The sequence below is a fragment of the Arvicanthis niloticus genome, chromosome 18 (assembly GCF_011762505.2).
Source record: "Arvicanthis niloticus isolate mArvNil1 chromosome 18, mArvNil1.pat.X, whole genome shotgun sequence".
Classification (NCBI taxonomy): domain Eukaryota; kingdom Metazoa; phylum Chordata; class Mammalia; order Rodentia; family Muridae; genus Arvicanthis; species Arvicanthis niloticus.
In genome coordinates, this window is record NC_047675.1 from 53027191 (window position 1) to 53049708 (window position 22518).

The 22518-nt window shown below is 41.4% G+C and overlaps 1 protein-coding gene across 13 annotated transcripts in view; it reads left to right on the forward strand.

The window, feature by feature from the left end:
- Window positions 1-22518, forward strand: part of Pard3 (par-3 family cell polarity regulator) — a 551101-nt gene that overhangs the window by 244872 nt on the left and 283711 nt on the right. For all 13 annotated transcript variants that reach the window (XM_034522100.2, XM_076916063.1, XM_076916061.1 and 10 more), the window contains one exon: window positions 11769-11900. In XM_034522100.2, the coding sequence (XP_034377991.1) occupies window positions 11769-11900 (132 nt within the window). The remainder of the gene's footprint in view (window positions 1-11768; window positions 11901-22518) is intronic.

Sequence of the window (22518 nt, forward strand, 5' to 3'; positions counted from 1 at the left end):
AACCCTGCTTTCTGACTGATTGCCTTGAAGGAAGAAAGAACCCATTTTTGTGCATCATTTACCAATCATGCCATACACGTGTTTATTTTTAGTACATTTTATTTTTTCATAAAATTGCTAATGCCAAAGCTTTGTATTAAAATAAATAAATAAATAAATAATGATAATTTTAAGAAAGAGTTTCCCCTCTGTTTTATGTATTTAAGAACTTTAAATTTAACTCAGTGTCACTTGGAGCTTTTAGTTAGTGTTAATTATAATTATCAGGACAATAGCCTGACTCCAAGTACTGAGCTCACCTAGTTCCACTGTCAGCCACATCTTCATCTGTCCCCTGCTACATTTAGGATATAACCGGCTTCCTTGCACTTTAAACAGTATAATTTGTGCTTAAAATTATGACGTTTAAAGGTGCTCTGGAATATGGTACTTTACCATATATAAGCAAAAATCCAGACTGGAATTGGGATATTTCATGAATACCCCCAGAGCCACATAAAGCTCATAGGAAAGTGAGTCGGCTACACCAGCTCTCTCAGAAGCTTGGACCATGAAATAGTACTGAGTAGATAATACTGACTTTAAAAATTCTCAGTCTTTATCCTTTTACAACTGTGTTGCCTTATTTCATCTTTTTAAACTGGCTTTTGAAAAAAAAAAAAAAACCTGGCTTTTGTGTTAAACTTGCTGATTTAACTTGTAAATTTAACTGTTTTATGTCAGAGTTGGTTCCAGCCACCAATAGCGCTGCCAGTGTGCACCCTTAATGTGGTTTATCTTAGTGTACTAGTCAGACTCACTTTACTATAACAAGGTAGATGAAGGATTCAGTTTCTAAAGAAATAAAAAGGCAAATGTTTATTTTGGCTCATACTTCTGGGCAGGGTAGGTCTGAGCATGTGGGAAGGGCTGTGCCCTATGGCAGACCTTGTAGTAGGTCACACCACTGACTTCATCAGCTAGGAGGCAGAGAGATGTGAATGGGATTGATGTCTGGTCCCCTCAAATGGCAGTGACCTCAAGACTTCACATAAGACCTTCTTTCTAAACATCCAAGTACTTTCAACAGTGCAGACCCAGCATTTTAATGATACATGTGTCATGGGTGGGACTTTGCCCACATGTAGCTTTATTTCAAAGCACTGTGTGGTACGCTGTGTATTATGAGCTACAGCTCATAAGATTGCCTCTGAGTTATTGGGACTATTGCTTTTCCTACTTCATTGATGAGAAGACTGAGACTTGGTGACTTGAAATAACTGGCCTAATGGTTGAACACAATGAAGTTGTAACATGAGTTCAGATTGTCCACTTTTAACTCTGTTCTCAGGCCTGAGATAGATTTCAGTTGATAGACTGCTTGCCTGGCATCATAGAGTGCCGTTCCACCCTCAGCAACACATACAACTGACATGATAGGTCCACATCTGTTACTCCTGGGAGACGGAGGCAGAAAAATCAGACATTCAAGGCTATCCTTGCCTGCACAGCAAGTTCAAAACCAGCCTGGGCTAGAGATGTGTCTCATGAACATGTAAATGAATTGATGAATCAGGTAAATAAATGTTGAAAAGTAGATTTTATTCTGGGATTATGAGTTTAGCTCAGTGGACTTTTACATTGAATCTTTCCAACTGTAAAGTATTTCACAATTTTTATAAGCAACTTTATTCACTAAAACTAGAACAAGTCTTGAAAATCTCAGCAAGTCTGGTGTGGTTTAATCTTTCTAGTCTTGGGTCACAATGCTCTAACTTTGTGCTGGAGAGACAGCAGAGGACCCAGGACCTTCCTGGCACCTGTGTCAGATAGTTCACAGCTGCAGTTGCCAGGAATTGGCTGCCCTCTTCAGCCCTCCAAGAGTACTCACATAGGTGTGCCCCACCCCCACATACTCATAATTAAACATAAAAGATGTGCTAACTTCGTTAGTATCATTTCTAATAATCTATTATGTCAGCTGATTCCTGTTCCCTTTCGTGCTACTTTTGTTGGGTCTCTTTTCTCTGTTCTTAATATTCATATTAGTTGTATTGCTTTGAAAGCAATACACATAGCCTTTTTTTAAATCTATGTAAATTACTTAAGACAGCTTACTAACCTCAAAATGATTATGTCAGTGTTCTATAGCAGCAGCTTTCAACCTCCCTGGTGCTGTGACCCTTTAGCACAGTTACTGTCTTAGTTAGGTTTTTACTGCTGTGAACAGACACCATGACCAAGGCAAGTCTTATTAAGGACAACATTTAATTGGGGCTGGCTTATAGGTTTAGAAGCTAAATCTAGTATCATCAAGGCAGGAACAGAACAGCATCCAGGCAGACATGATGCAGGAGGGGCTGAGAGTTCTACATCTTCATCTGAAGGCTGTTAGTAGAAGACTTCCAGGCAGCTCGGGTGAGGGTCTTAAGCCCACACCCACAGTGACACACCTCCAACTAGGTCACACCCACTCCAATAAGGCCACAACTCCTAATAGTGTCACTCCCTGAGCCAAGCCTATACAAACCATTACAGTTACTCATGTGGTGACGCCCATAAAATTATTAAGTTTCTTCTTTATAGCTATAATTTTGCTACTGTCATGAGTCACAATCTGTGTTTTCTGATGGCCTTAGGTGACCTCTCTTAAAGGGTCATTCAGCCCCCAAAGGGGTTGTGACCCACAGGTTGAGACCTGTTTTACTAAAATAACACTCCACGAGTCCAAACTGGTATCACCATAACTGAATTTTAAAAGTTAGATGGAGCTAAAGAGACACACTTCGTTAGAGAAACCTCCCCTCCCCACTGAACACAAAGCTGTGCCTGTTTTCTTCCCTGAAGGTAGAGTATACTTCTGCTCTAAGGTGGTTGTTCTTGACAGTTCATTCCTAAAGAACACAGATGGCATAATACAATTACTGATTGAATAGCAGAAGAATATGGTTAACTTACCTAAACCCCAAACCCCAGGTTTACATTGGCAATAACACTAAGATCTCCCATGACCCTGTGATATGAAAAGGCCAGGGCTCTTACCTCCCCACTTTCCCCCTGAAACTCTCAAAAAGAGCCTTTCATATGAACCAAAATTGAGGGATAAAAGTACCTGACCAGGATTCTCAGAGACGCTGTCTCCTGTTAGAGAAGAACCTTGTAACTAACTGTGGCTTAGGTCCTAGGTTAGATCTTGGCATAAGCAAGACCATGAGAGAAGAAAGCGGATGGGAGAAAATGTAGATTGTTATTAGTACTTTGCCAGTAGTTTCAGAAATAGGGCAGTTTCAAAGAAGGTTGATGTCAGGGGAAGCTGGACAGAGAGCATGTTGGAGCTTTGTTTCATCTTTGCAACTTTTTCTATAAATATAAACTTTAAAAAAATAACTTAAAAGTTGTATGCAGGGACAAAAGTAGAGCAGAGACTGAAGGAAAGGCCATCCAGAGACTGCCCCACCTAGGGATCCATCTCATTTGCAGACACCAAACACAGACACTATTGCACTATTGCCATGAAGTGCTTGCTGACAGAAGCCTGGTATAGCCGTCCTCTGAGAGGCTCTACCAGAGCCTGACCAATATAGATGTAGATGCTCGTAGCCAACCATCAGACTGAGTATGGGGCCCCAATGGAGGAGATAGGGGAAGGACTGAAGGTGCTGAAGAGGTTTGCAACCCCAGAGGAAGAACAATAATATCAACCAACCAGACCCCCCAGAGCTCCCAGGGACTAAACTACCAAACCAAAGTGTACATACACATGGAAAGTACCATGGCTCCAGCTGCATATGTAGCAGAGGACTGACTCCTGAGGAGTTCCTGTATCCCTTACTTCCGAGTTACGATTTTTTTATTGTAACTTGGGGAGAGCGGTTTCCGTGAGTATCCGTGCCCTGCTCAGAGAACCCACCTTGTCTGCCTGAATGGTGGATAGAGCCTCTTTGGCCCTTAGAAGTTCTGCCTCCATTTCTTCACACCTCCCTCTTCCTGTGGAGAGGTGTAATTCTCAAACGCTAGTCTCCAGAAGCGGCCCCTTTCATTTTATGAGCAGTGTCATGCAGGGTAAGATTATGACATGGAGAAGTAATGTGTCCATGGCTTACCCGAGAAAGCATTTGGAAGCTGAAAGCCGAAGAAAAAAACCTAAGGGGCTGACAGTGTGGGAGCTTGCACTGAAATTCACCCACCTGTTCTGTCAATCCATCCAGACCTTTTAACCTGAAATATTTTAGGAAAGAAGTGTTCATACTTGCTTTGGCAGATTGATGGCATATGGCACAACTACCTTGATTTTGGAATGATTTCTTTAAATCCGAGTCAGATGAAAAATGTGTAGGTAAACTCATCCAGAGACTTACCAGTGTATGTTTGGATGACAGTGTGGATGAGGTACCATGGGCCTGGCACCTGCTTGTTCACTTCCTCTGTCTGCTTCCTAGCTTGCTGTTTTCTTCCGCTGGCATTATGTTAAAGGTTTTTATTTCCACTATTTGATTCAAGATAAAGACATCTTGAGTTGTATGTTTATGGAAGAAACTTAAATGTGGACAGATGCTTCTTGCCTTCAGATTCTGAAGTATACAGCACCATATAATGTTCCTGAGTTGCTTTAGACTTTTCATTTGATTTCAGAGTTAAATGGCAGTCATTAAATAATGCTCTTTGTCTTATTGTAGCTCAAGAAGATGAGCTATGGAGTTGCTCAGTGAAAGAGCACGTGCCTAGCATATGCCAAGACCTAAGTTCTATCTCCAACAAGACAGCTTCTCTTCCCCACCCCCCAACCCAGAGAACTTGCACACAAACACTCCCAGACTCTTCTCAAGAGTGTTCTACATTTAGTCTCATGTGAAGTATTTTGTTTTGTTTCTCCTTTTACACTTAGTTAAAAGAGTTGACCTGAATAGTTAGTTTGTTGTTAGCTTGGCACAGATTAGAATTGCCTGAAAAAAAAGGGGGATGGGGGATCTTAATTGAGAAACTGACGCCGGGCAGAGGCAGGTGATTTCTGAGTTCGAGGCCAGCCTGGTCTACAGAGTGAGTTCCAGGACATCCAGGACTACACAGAGAAACTCTGTCTCAAAAAACAGAGAGAGAGAGAGAGAGAGAGAGAGAGAGAGAGAGAGAGAGAGAGAGCGGGAGGGAGGGAGGAGAGAGAGAGAGAGAGAGAGAGAGAGAGAGAGAGAGAGAGAGAAACTGCCTTCAATAAGATCTGCCTGTAGGGAAGTTTGTAGGTGTGTGCACTTGTGTGTGTGTGTGTGTGTGTGTGTGTGTGTGTGTGCTTGTGTGTGTGCGTGTGATTAATGATTGATGTGGCTATGGTACTGGTGCCTATGCCACCCCTGGGGATGTGGTTCTGGATGGTTTAAGAAGACAGACTGATGTAGTCATGAGAAACCAGCTAGCAAACAACTCTCCTCAGTGGTTTCTGCTTCAGTTCCTGCCTCCATCTTCCTGCTCTGACTCTCCTCAGTGGTGGACTGTTGCTTGGAAGTGTAAACTGAAATGAACCTTCCCCCCCCCCCCAAGTTGCTTTTAGTTATGGAGATGAGTATGCAGTTAAAATCCAGGGAAGTTAAGTGCTCAGAGTGTCTTTCTTTGAAAGACCTTGAAATGAGACTATGAAGGCTTTTTGTTGGCACTGGCTGTTTTACAGTTCTGTTTTGTAGTATATTAGAAGTCAGGAGAAAGTGCTTTTGTAACTCAGAAAAAAAATGTAAATTCCCCTTTTGGGTTGCTCTTCTCTCTGACTTTGGCTTGTTTTCCAAGAGAAAGAAGAGCTTCTCACTTGCATGAGGAAAGAGGTTCTCATCATAAGACAAAGTTTTCCAGCAGATACTTTAGTGTGGATTTCTGAAGACTAGATAGTATGTACTGCTGTTCAACTGTCGATACCATAAATGTAGTTTGTCAGTAGGAACTGCATAATTGTTTTGCTGCACTAGTGTATAAGGGAAGAGGAAGAAGAGGAAGAAGAAGAAGAAGAAGAGGAAGAAGTAATAGTAGTAGTTGTTGAAGTACAAAATTGAATTATTTTCAAGTCACAAGTTCTGGGTTGAAAACTGTGTGGTTTTAAAGTCTTAATGTCACATGAGAGCCCCTGGGATCATGTGATACACAGAGGGGGAATGTGAAGATTTTTATGTGTTGAGTGTTTTGTATTTTACAATATCGTGAGACTTGGATATTTTTCAAAATAATGTCAGGTGTGTTTCTGCACAGAAACTGCCCAGATTGTAACTGGCCTTCCTGTGCTGATAACAGAAGCATCCCTCATCTCCACAGTCATTGTGAACAATCTGCGTGTTCATGCCATTGTGGGGAAGGTGGGCTGTCAGGTTTCTGAAATAAAGCTGCTGTCAGGCAGTGGATGGTGCTGTGGAATTTCCTCTTGTTGAGTTGTGGTTGGCTTCAGGGGAAGTATAGCAGAATACCCCTCCCCACTTTCCTGGGAAGAGGTATATCCCATAAGCAGCCTGCCAGGGAGCTGAAAGTTAATATGCATTTCCCAGGCCAGGGACTTTTCACATCTGCTGATGCCATTGAAGCATTCATGACAGGAGAGTCCCTGATCACAGCAGCTACACCTGCTTCTCTGACAAGAGGGACCGTCCTCTTGATGACTAGATACTGTTTGGGGCAGCCTCTTCTGTGGAAATTTTATATTATAATGTTAAGAAAGAGATAGTGGGTCCCCACATTATTTTTCTCACCTAATCTTTTAGATGAAGTCCTAACTTAACTGTAATAAATCATTGCTTGTCATTAGCAAACTCAGTGGTCATTACTGTTTTATAGTTTAATAAATCATTATGATATCTGCACTGTCCACAGATTCATTCATTTATTCATTCATCCATCCATCCATTCATTCATTCTGCAGCCTAAACTTGTCGAGAGCACACTATGTCGATACTCGGGAAGGCCTCAGACCTGCTATGATCCTTGTGCCTCAGTCTTCCATGTACCAAGACTACAGGTGTATGCTACTACGCTCAGCATATTTTTATATGATGACAAGAACACCTAAAGAAAAGTATTTGCTCTTGTTTGAATATTTTACTAGCATATAGAATTTTTGTATTACTTTGATCATGGAGCAAAATAGATTTAAAGGGATGTCTTCTAATTTATTATTAATGTTTTGTGGGATTCTACAAAAAATCTGGAGCAAAGAAGATGTGATAGCTTAGTTTTCCTCTCTTTAAGTTGGGACAAAAAAGATTGAAAATACTGCTTTATGTTTCCATTGATTGATTGATTGATTGATTGATTGATTGTATGAGTGTTCTGCTGCATGTACACCTGCATGTCAGAAAGAGAGCAACAGATACTCTTATAGTGCTCTTGAGCCACCATGTAGTTGCTAGGAATTGAACTCAGGACCTCCACAAGAGCAGCCAGTGCTCTTAATCACTGAGCCATCTCTCCAGCCCTGAAAATACTTTGATTGGAAGTTTTCACATTTGGTAGTTAGAATCTACAAACGAGGATATATGATCTGGCATAGATAAGATGAAGACAACAGTATTTTAAAATACCATTCCCAACTGTGTTTCAAATGAAAATAGAGTGTGCTATACATACCTTAATGGGTTATAATGACCAACCACATGTTGTGATATAGCAAAAGCATTTTATATTTGCTGTTTCCCATGTGCTCTCCTCATAAACCCAGAATACACTTCTAGGACCATGCTTCTGTATGTACTCAACCCTAACTTTAGGTAATGTTATGTAGAAGAACATGTCTGAGATGTTAGAGCCTGCATGATATTATTAATACAATAAAAGATATGTTCAATGGGTATCAAACTGTATTTTCAGCTTTCCTTACTCACCTGGTCATTGTTTAAGAGTACAATAATTTGCAGGTCTTTATACAGACATTCATACATGGATTCACCATTGACTTGGTGAATTGGGGACACTTTTACTATGGGAAGGTAATGTCTGTTTTACTTTCCTTGTCTATTAGCTCTTCAGAGTTCACTGCATACATGCGAATTGCAGAATTTTTAGACACCATTAAAAAAAGGGGGCGGATCTTTTGATCTTTGGCCATCATCTCTCTTAACAGGATCATCTGTCAGTAGTACCCTGTTGTATGAGTTATGTCGTAATCGAGTTAAGTAGAGAATTGATCCACTATTTTTAGATGTAATTACAAGAAATCACATTTGCCATAGGCATTGTAAACTGCAGGTATGACATTAAGCTGAGATGAGTAAATATGTTTTTTAGTAAAATCTGAAAGCACAGTCGTGACCTTTTGTGCTGAGGTTTGTTTTAAGACCCCTTGCACCACACCCTTAGCAACTTTAAAACTTACAAGAGGGTTCTCTTCACGTTCCAGGATTCCAAAACCATTTGAAACAAGAAACAAAACATACTTAAGGAAGGCATTCACATTGGGACGGGCTACTGTGCTGATTGCCCGGGTTTACAGGTGAATGGTGACCATATTCAGGTTTCAGTGTTGTGGTACAAATAACAACTCTGAAAACTAAACTTTGAGTTAAAAGTAGAATACCACAGTAACAAAAAGCATGGCATACTAGGACCTGGGAACTTCCCCTGAGAGAGACAGTTCACTGGCTTTGGAGAATGGCAAGTTTTTCCTCAATAGACATGTCTTGGAATAGTTTAATCCCCATGAAACATATCTTATTGTATTAATAATACCATGCAGGCTCTAACATCTTAGACATGTTTTTCTACATAACCTTACCGAAAGTTGGGGTTGAGTACATACAGAAGCATGGTCCTGGAAGTATATTCTGGGTTTATGAGGAGAGCATATGGGAGAGCATTGGACTCAGGAAAAGCCAATGGAAGTAAAGAGAGGTTTGATATGCAGTCAGCATGATTGTCTGGAGGTTCTCCTGGTCAACATGGGCTCAGTGCGATCCAGAACATACTGTAGAAAGATAGAGCCAGGGATAGCTTAGAACATGTTGGAGAGGATGAGGCTGGAGCGAGTGCCTGTCTGCCAACCAGTGCAGTAGTTGTTTGCATGAAAGGTATCAATTACAGTCACAGTGGAGTCTTGACAGAGAAAGTTGGGTCAATAGGAGTTAGCAGCTGTGAGGATTGTAGGGGAAGTGGAGAGAAAAGTCAGATCAGAACTGTTCAGGAAGGGCCACATCAGTGTAGGGGGGGGTTAGTTTCAGACCTTTCTTCATGCTGCTTTCTTCCCAGTCATTACCCACTCTGCCTTACTGTCTAGTCAGCCATCACCTAGGCTTTGTTTTACTCTAGGACCTGATTCTGCCACCATGGCTTTGCAGCTTTCTGAAGTGGCACGCATGCTGTCATCGGTGGTCTCGTTGGTTTCTCTGAAATGCAGTTCTGAATACTGTAACTGAAGATACAGGGTAGACTTTTCAGCCCCTCTATTCAGTGGTTTCTTTTCGAATTCAAAAGGTGTTAATAATTACCTCAGTGATTAAATGTGAGGGGGAGAACAGAGCTGGCCTGTAGCTGGCCACAGCTCCACCATTCTTGACATGAACAGCAGACCAAATCACTCTTCTCTTTGTGTGCCATTGGCGCTTAGTGCCTGGCATCCTCCTCCTTTCTGACTGACTTGAGTTTTCTCTTAGAACATCTGTGGTGATTTTTTTTTTTCTTACCACTTTCCTGAGTTCCTTCACCAGAGATGTATAGGCGTATTCTAGTAAAAGGTACTTCTTCTTAATCTTTATTTTAATCACCAAGGTTTGTATGTTTGTTTGTTTGTTTTTGAAAAGTATATTATTTATTTTAACTGCATGTATCTGAGTGTTTGTATATATGTATATGCACAAAGTGCATGCCTGGATCCTGGGGAGGTTAATAAGGCCTGTGGATCCCCTGGGACTGACATTACAGGCAGTTGTTAGCAGTCATGTGGGTACAGGAAACTGAACCCAGAGCCTGTACAAGAGAAGTAAATACTACTCACCACTGAGCCATCTCTTTAGCCCATTAGCCACCAAGTTTTAAAAGATGATTTTTATTTTTATGAGTTAATGCCAATAAAATTTTTCTGGATGCGCACATCAAAGTTTATGTTGGTAAATGTAAGTTTGTTTATTTTTGTGAGTCACATGGTGAAATAAATCCAGGATTATCTTATGGTTGCTGTAGCTTATGGTAGAATTTCATAAGAGAAGAAAAGAACTCTGTTCAAGCCCACCACTCGAAGTCTATGGTATAGAAGCCTTGTATCCTATTGCTTTGTTTCATTCTTGTGATATTCATGGCTGATGTTTTTAAAATAATGGTAGGGAAGGATTAGCAATGGGCGTAGTGAGGCTGGAACCCATGTAAACAAAGAGCTGGTCATGACAGCAGGTGTGCTTGTAACCCCAGCAAGCACTGAGGGAGAAGGTGAGATGGGTAACTCTCAAGGGATCACTGGCAAGGGTGAGCCAGAAATTCAGAGGGGGGTGGGATAGAGGTGGGGGAGGGGAGGAGAGGAGAGGAGAGGAGAGGAGAGAGGAGAGAGGACAGAGGAGAGAGAGAGAGAGAGAGAGAGAGAGAGAGAGAGAGAGAGTCTCAAAAGATGTGGTGGGGTGACATAGAAGAAGACAACTCAAGTTGAACTACACACATTCCCACAAACAAGCTTACTTGCAAATACACACACACACAGAGGGGATATGGGGGGAGGAAGAGGGGCAGGGAGAGAGAGAGACAGAGACAGAAACAGACAGAGACACAGAGAAATATTGAATAAATAATAATAAATATTTCATAGTATTTACAGTTATTATAGAGGCTATTATAGTCCTTTTAACTTCTCACACAATCTGAGTCGAGCTGTGGGTAGCATTTTTAAAGTGTTCTTGTTGGAAATACTTTATATTTAGTTATTGATCTTAAAAAAAAAAACCTCTTTCCTATTTCACCTTAGGTTTTCCCTTTCTTCTCAGAACACTGAAATCAATTTTTGCAGCTCAAACGTTAAAACCTGTTGTTACGGTGTAGTATTTGAAAAAGAAGCATTCAGCACTATATTGCATTTGGCACTTCTACGGTGAATTGAAAACTTAGTGAACAAATCCTCATGTAAAGACATTGCTTGTCATAACCATGTCAGAATAATCAATATTTGTCTATCATGTATCCAGTATTATGATAGGGTGGCATTTCCTTGATATTTAAGTTAATCTTGACAAGCAAGCCTGGGAAATAAGTAACAGAAAAGCCCAAGGAATCTTCAGTCTTTTGCCCAAAACTTGAAGAATCTCAAGAAGAAGAAAATGTAGTTTTTTTCTTGTTTTCATCATTTTGATAACTCATTGACAATAATCATAATATTGGAAAAGAACAAAAGATAAAATTCCTAGGTTGAGTGTAAGTCTCTAGGCATGCTACCTTTTAAATGCCCATTTGGCTAGAGATTGATTTGAGTGACAGCATATGAGTTGCAAGTTCTTGGCCTACTGTGTGCACTACATACAGCTCTCTCATGCTCCCTACTGTGTGCATTCTGTGTGACTTCTTCATGCTATCCCCTACTGTGTGCACTCCATGTAGCTTCTTCATGCTAACCCGTACTGTGTGCATTCGTTGTGGTTTTCTCATGCTATCCCCATAAAATTTTCCTATCCTGGCATTTACCAGCATTTCTGAGGTCCAACTTATATATAATGTCTTCATTCTACTATTCTGTATAGACTTGGAAAAATATTTCAAATATGGAGACTAATTTTCCTTGATTTCAGAAAACCCAAGTAGGTCATTATTGTGTGAGGTCCATGTTTTTTACAAAGATGCCTTTTTGTTTTATTTTTTAATAGAAAGATGAAAACTACAGAAGCCTCCCACGGGATCCCAGTAGCTGGTCCAACCAGTTCCAGCGAGACAACGCCCGCTCCTCTTTGAGTGCCAGTCACCCAATGGTAGACCGGTGGCTGGAGAAGCAAGAACAGGTAAAGTATCGTGTGTCCTTGTGCTTCACTGGTTGACAGCCCGCTGTTGTGAACATGTGGCACATGGCATTTTTTACTGTAGTATGTGGAGAAAAAAATGGCAACCCAGGTCTCTGAAAGGTGATGACGTAACCACAGACATACATCTTTGGTCTCAAAAGTGACATCGTTTTTCTTTGTAATTTTGATATAAAAAGTTTGTCTTTTATCAGAAGGTATTGAACCGAGAGGCCACACACCTTCTCATTTCTCCTCAACGACTGAGCCTCTATTTCCCTCTCTGGAGGTGATTTGAAATAATTGATAGGTAGCATATGAAGAAAATGGAGCCCTTCTGTCTTGGGCTTATAATGTCTGCCTCCACAGAGGTTTGACAAATGATGATTCACTCACTAAATCTGGCACAAACAAGACTACACCTGGAGGAAGACAGTGGAGCTTTCTCATCAACAGTATAATCAGTTATACCTGACTCCAGCTACTGGGCCAAGCACCACAAAAAGAAAACACAGCAAAAGTCAGATTATGTTGTGGTTTTTTTGTTTGTTTTTTTGTTGTTTTGTTTGTTTGTTTGTTGTTGTTGGTTTTTTTTGTTGTTTTTTGTTTTTTGTTGTTGTTGTTGTTGTTTTGTTTGTTTTTTTGCCGGAAGCAAGTGCAGTTATTCCAGCAGGAGAAAAAGAACAGATTCTATTTTCCATGCTAGTGTGATTTGCTTGGTTAAATGTTCTCCACGAGTCCTCTGGGTTCAGTGCTTGATGTCCCTTCTGAAGCTTACCCTTCTCTTTCGTTTTGCTATTGAAAACACAATGAGGAGAATTACATCCTGTGGGTATAAACATGTAGGGTCCTCTGCCTTGACAACTTGGGGTCAGCAGGGTTGATCTGATGTCTGTCTTCCTGTAGAGATGCCATTTGAACTGAGGAGGTTGGCAAAGTTTGAGATTTCATGTCTCTGGTAGGTTTTTTCTTTTCTCATTTCCTACTGAAGAGCTTGCTGCTCATATTCATTCTCTCTGTCTCTTTCTGTCTGTCTCTGTCGTCTGTCTCTCATCTCTGTCTCTCTCTCTCTCTCTCTCTCTCTCTCTCTCTCTCTCTCTCTCTCTCTCTCTCTCTCTCTCTCTCTCTCTCCCTCTCCCCTCCCTCTCTGGCAGTTGTGACCACAGCAGCTTTGCCAATGGTATAAACAGCAGGCATGTGTAGCACAAATAAATGCTTTGCTGAAGACAGATGTCTTATTCTTTATGGGGGACTGATCTGCATAGTGGAACATGGAGAAGGCTTTCACTCTGTGGGGTTATTGGTAGATTTTACTTCTATAACATAGCAGAGGTGCTGAACTTCAGAGCCCTGCACTAGGGGTGGGCTGGATTCAATCTCTAGATACATGGTCTGGCTTTAAGGTGGTAAACTCACCTTGCTTGGAATAGTCTGTCTGGGTCCTAAATGAGACACTCAGGAAGCTGAGGGCTGTGTATTTTCCAGAAAGCATCCTTTTTAATGTTAATCTTAGGATCTCTTTCTTTTGAGCCTTCTCAGAGGAAGCAGGAGAGACTTAAAAGTGGCATGGTTTGTTGTGCTTTGAAGTTTCCTCTGAGAAACCATGAAACCAAAAGAGCAAGAAACTCCTAGTTTCGATGTCAGGAAGTGTTTTAAGAAGTTGGAAATCTTTCCAGCCATATCATTTTCCTGACTGTGCATACCGTATTTTTTAATATTGGCAGATAATGGACCATAAGCTGACTTTGTTTCTGTTTCTTTGTGCTTTATTGCATCTGATAAAATCTCCATAGGAGTCGGCACAAACCTTATAAGCTCTTGACTGCAAGACGTTAGGGACAGAAGGAAGAGAGACCTGAAGGGAATGTAAGCTAATTGGGAGCCTGCCATTTTCATTCCTTGTCTGGAACAGGCCTGAACCCAATTAGCTGAGGCAGAGAGCAGAGTTACCCACGCGGTACCTCCAGCCACCATTTCCGCACTGTGCTGGGAGTGACTGCCCTGACCTTTGAAGAAAAACCTATGTTTTAGGGTTCTTTGAATCAAGGAAAACTTCCCTTAATTGGCAGAATGTGCTGAAGAATGAAAACTTAATTTGAATGTTTGGCAAGGAGACAATTCTATTGACTTAGTCCCTTCCCAGCCCTCCAGAAACCCATTATTCAGTGGAACACCTAAAATCTCAATGCCAGGAGTTTTAGAATTGACAAAGCCATGTCATATGCATGTGCAGGCATGTGCACATGTGTGTTTTAACTTGATATAGTTAACCGGCAGGTGTCTTAGGTAGATAGACAGGTGTCACTCCTGTTTATACGACATTAACCACAGTAGCTTTGTCAATAGATCACCATGAGGTGTGTAGCCTCCTCTTCTTCCCAAGTACTTACTAAATTTACATCTTCTCCAAATTAAAGGAAAGAAAGAGACATAAGAAAGTCTGATTTTCACGAAGACCTAGAACTACCCAGATGACACAAAGAAAAATAAGTTTCCAGCATATGAAATGATCTTTATTTTGTAATTACAAAATTAGGAAATGGTTCACTCAGAAATCTGATTATAGCAGCTGTGGACTGACTGGTGAGCTGACTCATGAGTCATAATATGAAACCATGGAAGCCCTGTGGAAGCTCAGGGTGGAACAGCCCCGGTTCTGTTGTGACCACCATTCCTAGGAACTGAGGCTCAGTTCTGGTGCTGCCAAATGCTGATTGGAAAAATACAAGTTCCTCTCCACTAAATCCAAAAATGTGTACTGTTTTCTATTAAAAAGAAAGAGATTTATTAATACTATTTCTTGTTTGGCAAAGATTTGCAAAATTTGTGCAGAAGGAAAACATAATTGCTTTTCTGCAGCAGCCCTGAATGTAGAAAGTTAAAACCGTCGAGACCATTTCAGAATTAAATTTAGTCATTATGATAGAATGCTAGACGCTTTATTATAGCAGAAATCTATCCTATTCACAATAACACCGAAAAATAAAACCAAAACCAGCATTTTAGGAGCGCCTTCTTCTCGCCCCTGCTGTTGCCGTATTGGAAATGATAATAAATGACTGCGCTTATGAGGCAATTTAAAATTATTTGTTTTAGAATGCCGTGACTGGTAGGTTCCACGTATAGAAATCATTCATTATTTTCCATGATTCCTACATATTTTCTGGGTTTATCCCCAATGTCCTGTGGAGAGCAAGGGGTAGAGAAGGGCTCTGCTCAGAACACCCCGCCTTCCTGGGGAAGCCTTCCTGATCACTGGCAGGGTACTTCATTTCTTCTGAGAGAAAAGAAGCAGTTTTACCCTTTCACATACTTAGCAACACAAGGCTACAGTGAATTTGTGGTGTGTATGTCAGCATTTGAAACCTGCACTTCAGACCAGTGTACATGCGCGTGACTCTCATCTTGTTTGCTGTGTAGGAGCTCTGTAGGCTTCCCTGTGTGCATATGGGAACTAACGCTGTTCTGTAGCTTTGGGCATCCTGCATGAAGGCTGAATGATGTCACCTGCGTTTAGTGCAAATTCGGGTCAGTGCTGTGATACCCATGGGAGGGCGGGGTGCTTGCCTTTCTCTTCATTTTAGGCAAGACAAGGTTCATTTGTGGAATCCTGGGTAACCTTTTAAAATAGGGTGTTTTGTGGTAGGGCTGGAGCTAGAACCTAGGATCTTGCACATGTCAGGCAAGTGCTCTGCTGTTGAGTTAGAGCCCAGCCCTGCTGTTACTGTCTTAAAGCACATCTTCGCTCACAGTGGAAGTACCGTTTGGAATGCTGAGCTGGCTCACTGCCATCCCCAGTGCTCTTTCTTTCAGAACTGGATTTTTGCTCCAGTGTCGTCTTATCAGAATTAGAATTACAGTTTAATCTCTTAAAACACTTTTAGTTTTCTTCTGAAGACTATAACCTGACATGAGAATTAATCTAGTGTTAGTCCTTGTGCCCACTTTTATATCTCCTTTTGTTTGGGATTTGGAGGTGTGTGTGTGTGTGTGTGTGTGTGTGCACACGCGCACGCACACACGTGCATTCACACATCACGTCCCTTCTGATCACCTCTGCTTGGTACTTGCTAAGCATCTGGGCCTCTGTGATCTGATGGAGCTGGGAGGAAGCAGCTGCCACTCATTCACTTCTGGAGCCCATCAAAGGCTGCTGCTTGTCAGGATTGTTTTCCTTATTATCTATCATCTGTCTGTCTGTCTACCTGCCTGCCTGTCTGTCTATACACCTATCCATCCATCTGTCTATCTACCTATCATCTATCCATCATCTGCCTATCATCTATCTATCTCTATCATATGTCTATAATCTATCATATATCTGTCTGTCTGTCCGTCCATTCATCCATCCATCTACCTATCATATATCTATCATCTATTTGCATCTATCTATCTATCTATCTATCTATCTATCTATCTATCTATCTATCTATCTATCCTGCCTTTATTGCTCTGTGAGATTACAGGTATGTACCACAAAACCCAACTTAATGCAGTGTAGGGGACAGCACTCAGACCTTCATGCTTACCAGACAAGCACAGTACCAACTGAACCGCATTTCTTGGCCTGTTTTGTCCTTTTTACTGGCCATGATTGCTATCTTCTGTGGCTTCTTTGATTGATGGAGCTGAAAGCCTAAAGGGATCCAGGAGGTGAGTCAGAAATTCTGAGGAAAAACAAAACAAAACAAAACAAAACAAAAATCAACAACAAAAAACCAACAAAAACAGTCATGTGGTGTATGGGATGACATTTGTAGAATCTTAGTGTTCACCGCCTTTCTTGCCTATGAATACACTGTGACAATCAACCTTGCAGATCTCGCAGGTTGGATAAAGACACATTATTTTATAAATCCTTGACCTTCAAGTGACTTTCCCCCTGTTCATTGCAGTCAGCCTTAAAGCCCTTTGTTGGAGCTCTGTGCTCGGGTGATGAGCAAAAATGAGTCTGTCTCTGATGTTCACACCTCTGCTTCTCACTCTTTTTAACATTTGCTGTTTATTTCTGTGTTTTAGGAGAGGTAGAACTTCTTCTATTCATCTTAGGAATACTAGTCAGAAAATTACATCAGCATTTCTGTCTTATAGTATATTCTTCTCAGTACTTATTTCTGATACCCTGCTTACAGAATATAAATCATTTAAAAGACATTTTTATTTCGGGTGGGGGGGGAGTAGAGACAGTCTTTTGGTGGTTATTGTTTTAGTTTAATCAGTTCCCATGTAGGCTTTCCCTAACACGATCAACTTGGTCTTAAAACAGTCCTGAAAATGTCCCTTTTAAGTGCTCAAATGATTCATTCATTGGTTTTGGTTTTTGCCACCTGTGTGGCCTGTGGTACCTCTTTGATGGTTCTGTATTGATGAGAGACTTTTCCCCTTCGCTGTTTCTGATGTTCAGGTCTGGGGTGAAACCCTTGTGAGAGCTTCTGAAGTGCTCCACCAACCCAGTAGTCTCTCCAGCACACGCTAAGTCAGACTTTTTAAGTAGCTGAGAAAATTATATAGGGATTAAAGTCCTGGAGAAAAGTGTGGTTATTCATACAATATCCACCTGAAGGGATTGGTGGGCCGGGACATTTGAATTTTTTTTCACACAGGACAGTGTTTTGTTTTTTTAAACTTCTCTAAGTTAAGCACATACTAGTTCCTAATTTTGATGGTTTAGTCTTTACAAGGCTGGGAGATGGAGCAGCCCCAACTCTCTCTCTCTCTCTCTCTCTCTCTCTCTCTCTCTCTCTCTCTCTTTTCTCTCTCTCTCTCTCTCTCTCTCTCTCTCTCTCTCTCTCTCACTCACACACACACACACACACACAAATACACACATACTTGTTTTCTTCAAGAGTTGCAATTTCCAAGTTGGAAATGAAACCGTAATGTTGATATTCGTTGGTATTAGTCGAGCCCTCTGGTAAACTTGTTTCTTGTCCTGGCCAACGCTTTCAGTTCACAGAAGAAATTCATTAGCTGGCCCTTTGTGCTTTAATTTTTACTTAGACAGTAGAAGTCTGGTGTTATAGCACCCTTTCTCCCCCCTTAGATGTCCTGATTTGCCTGTGGGTGCTCACTCTGTCCCGTCCCCCTAAAGAAACAATAGTCTTTGGCATGCCAAGGTTTTCACTTCCTTTCTGTCTGCCTTGTCAGTCATGACATTTTTCCCTCTTTGCTCCAGTCTTTCCTTCAGTGGGTGTTTGTTCAACTAGATGCCTCTCCTAAGCTTTCTTCACACAGGCTCCGCCCTTCAGAGTACAGAGGCTTAGGTCCTGTCTTGAAAAGGGTCCCTTGACAGATCCTTCCCCTAGGATGACATCTGTGTTCCCGCTCCCCGCCCTCCCACTGTGAGCTTGCCTTGGCTTCTCTGTGTCCATGTAGATGACGCCCAGACAGTCACTGTTTTCCCTACCCGAAGCATCCAGTGGTAGTGAAGTTGACAACTAAGAATAGCCACCACGTACGCGTAAGTTTTATTCGAGATTTGCGCGGTTATACCACTGATACTTTTTGACAACACTGCTTGTTATATAGCACCTGCCTGTGACAGAGGAGACTGAAAACATGTTACAGAGGAAAGGCCTGAGGGCTGAAGGGAGCCGGAAAGTCTGTCTGTGCGAAGCTGTATTCCCACTTTGAAAGTGATGGAGGGCGCTGCCTTTCTTATCTAAGTGTTGGCTTGTGAGCTTCCTTGGGGACAGCCTTCTAATTGAACTCGGATGTGAGCGCTAAGCAGCTTGCACCATAAGCTGCCCCTGCCAGTCTCTGTGTGTCCTAATGAGATCTGCTGATTGAGAGTTGGTCCTGTTTAATCCAGGGAGAGCCCAGGAGTCTGTCTGAGCTTTGCTGAGCTGCTGTGACCCAGTTAAGTGAGGTTCTTAAAGGACATAAGGAGGCGGGGAGAGGAAAATCCAAAAATGTTGATATAAGTCCAGAGACACCTGCCAATTATCAAGGAAATACTAAATTTTTCTTCATCTTTATAACTACAGTAACATGAATTTTCTGCTTCCTTTTCAAACGGTATTTGAACAAAATGTTTGATTGCATTGAGTAATTTATGAACATTAAAGTTGGATCTAACAGTTAACACTCTGTAGTGAAAACATTGTGATTTTTCTGAGAGCTTTTTTTTTTTTTTTTTTTTTTTTAGATCCAGGGGTTTTTTCATTCTCATTAGAATGTAAATGCATTGTTTTATCATCTATAATTGCAAGCTGGAAATGTTTACTTTTAGAGGCACTTGTTTGTTTTTTTCATTATATGCATAATATTTAGCCTTTTGTGATCATTTTCTCTAGTCAACCCCGCCCCTGAGAAATAATTCTCATATGTATAGATATTTGATATGAAGACCATGTTGTGATTTTGAAATTCCTTCCTATCGGCCTATGAGTCTGCCACATGTATATGCAGGGGTCAGAAGAGGGTTTAGATCACTGGTAATGGATTTACAGGGGGTCATGAACGAGCACTGTTAATCACTGAGCCATCTCTCCAGACCCTGAAATTATTTTCTAATTAAAAAAAAATTAATTTTATTTAGTGTGTTTGGATGTTTTCCTTGCACAATCTATGTGCCATTTGCATGCAATGCCCAATGGTGCCAGAAGAGGGCAGCAGAGTCCCTAGAACCAGAGTTAGAGTCAATGCTTAGCTGCCCTGTGGGTCTGGGAATTGAAACCAGGTCACCCAGAATTGCAGACAGAGCTTTTAACTGCTGAGTCATCTTTCTTCCCTTGGAGTTATTCTTCCCCGGAAGAAAAGAAATACTGTTCATTATGATATTCCACAAAAGTGTCTTAGTTAATTGAAATGATTCTGATGTGAAAATGATCCCACACCAGTTTTAAAGGATTTGTTGTTGTTGTTTTTATTTTGTTTTCTATTGTCCTAAGTATCCATTATACATGTCGTTATGTGCAAGGCTTTCCCTTTCTCTGTGGAATACAGTACGTCTTATGGACAGAGTAGTGCTAACGTGCTTCGTATTGTCATTGATGGTAGTGAGATTTCATGTATCACAGGTTGACTTCAAACTCAGTGTAACTGATGGTGACCTTGAATTTCTGCTAAAATATCAGTGCTCATAACATTTTGTTATTTGTTCCTCTTTTGGTGTGTGTGTGTGTGTATGTTAGGTTATGCATGTATATACATATGTTTGTTTGTGATATGCTTATTTCTCTGCTACCAGTGAAATGAGGCCAATTCAAGCCAGATTAGATCATATTAAAGGCAGATTTATTGGGAAGCTGCTCTCGGGAAAGTTCACTGGCTCTAAGGATTGAGGCCAGGGGAGTTGCCATGGGGAAAGGGAGGTGGGGAGAGGGGAAAGAAATGGCTTGTGTGCTGAGAGAGAGAAGAGGAGGAGAAGGAGAGAGAGGGGGGCACAAAATGTCTGGGTAGAGAGAGAGAAGCCTCTCAGGGAAGGGCAGCCCAGACCTTGGGTTGGAAAGTTCAAGGTCAGGGGCAGGAACTGAGGGATGCTGGGAGAGCCAGGTTTGCTTTGATAGGTAAAATATACACCTCACACCTTTGTCCAGGGTCCAAAACCAAGCAGTATGTATATATTTGTGTAGGTATGTGTGCACATGTGTATGAAAGTCAGAGATTGATGTTGTGTCTTCCTTCATTGCATGCTCCTACACACACACACACACACACACACACACACACACACATACACACACACACACACACAAATATGATTTATTTTACCCAGGCAGATACTCTAACTTACTTAACCAAGACTTGTTGGATCTGGCTGGTCTAGTTAGCCAGTTTGTCCAATGCATGGATCCCCTTTCTGCCTCCTGAGTGCTGGGATTGCAAGCAGGCCACCGGGACAGTTTGCCTTTCATGTGGGACCAGAGAACACAGCTGGAGTCTTCATGCACTTAGCCCACTGAATCATCTCCCCAGTTCCACTTTGACTCTTTTTCACTGTATCTCCTGTATCTCTGGGTGACCTCACAGTGGATGTGGTGTCTTCTAGTCCACCTCTCAAATGTGTTTTAAAGATGTATTTGGATTTTTCACAAATGATCAGCTCATAGTTTGAAAGTTGGACATTACTTGTGAGTGTGAAAATGCAAACATCTCTCCCAAAGTCACATCTCCCTCCTTCCCACATGAAGCCACAGCTGGAGTCCGTGTGTGTTCTTTCAAATGGTAAGATGCTTTCAGGAGCAAGTAGAAGGTGGCTTGTGTTGCTGTTTTTGAAACAGGGCCTAGTAGGTAGCTCTGGCTGATCTTGAACTCACGGAGATTGGCCTTTGTTAGCCTCCCAAATGCTCGCTTGGAAAACTCAATACCAATTTAGAAATATTAAATGCCCCAAATTTGCATGAATCAAATCAGACTTTTATGGAAGAATTTTTCAACTTTGACTTTCATTCATTCTTATACTCAAATTTCAGACATTTGACTTTTCTTCTCCCTCTTTTAATCTAGGGTTGTGCTTACTGTCCCTAAACCTTCTCCCCCCCCGCCCCCCTTGCTGTCTGTTTCCATGTTTAAATCACATAGGCTTGACTTTTCTTTTTCCTCATTTAACTAGAATTGTTCTGTTTTTCCCCCCACCTCCTGCCTGCTATTAGGGGTCATTCATTTGGGTGTGACTTGCTGAAGAAATAGTTCTGGAGACCAGAATGGGCTCCTTAGAGGCCAACAGCTCTTCAAGCGATACTTTTTGAAGGAGATACAAAGGCATCTGTGACTGTAACCCAGGGTTTTACACAAGCTGAGAACACAGCTTGCAGCTGTACCCTATATAGGCTTTTTAAATTAGGTCCTCACTATTATTTTAGGCGCATACATCCTATGTGAACAAATTAGAACACCTTCGATCCTCCTGTTATATCTATCATGGGGTAAGGTGCTATTTTAATCTATTTTTGTGTTAACAGCTTTTTTTCTGGAGACCTCAGACCATGCATTATAGAGTTGCAACAAAAGTGCGTGTTTGGAGGAATTAAACTTTAAGGACTTGGCCCCGTCTTCTTGCCAGCTTTGCATTCTGTGCTGTCTCGATGCCTAGGTTCTGTGAAAAGGACTTCTCTTCAAGAAGAAGGCAGAATGCTCTTGAGACCTTGAGAATTTTGATGTAGAGGTGGAAGAGTTGGCAATGTATTCCCTTTGTTCGCTCTTGTGTGATCCGGACACGTACTGCCTTCTCTTACGTTTTCATTACTTGCTGAACAATGTTTTGCTGGGTAGTGACAACCCTCGGTCTGGAAGGTGACCCAGCATCCCTGCACCCCAGAGTCTAAGGCAAAAGGGTCAAGATTTTGAGGCTCTCCTTAGCTATGAAGTGAGACTCTTCCTCATACAAACAAACAAGTTATCTGTCTCTATGTGATGTCTGCTTGGTGTTGGCACTTTGTTCTGGTTCTGGTCCTGGCATTCTGTTCTGTTGGGTGTGGGTGCTATTCTCTGGATTTGGATTCTCCACTTTGTCAGCTTCACTGAACCAGCCCTGGCTCCACATTCCCTTGTCTTTGGGTCCTCTGGCAGTTTTAAAAAAAAAAAAAAACAAAAACAAAAAAACAAAAAAAAAAAAACAAAAACAAAAAAAAACCCAAAAACTAGCTGTTTTTTTTTTTTTTAAACTTTCCTTTCTGAT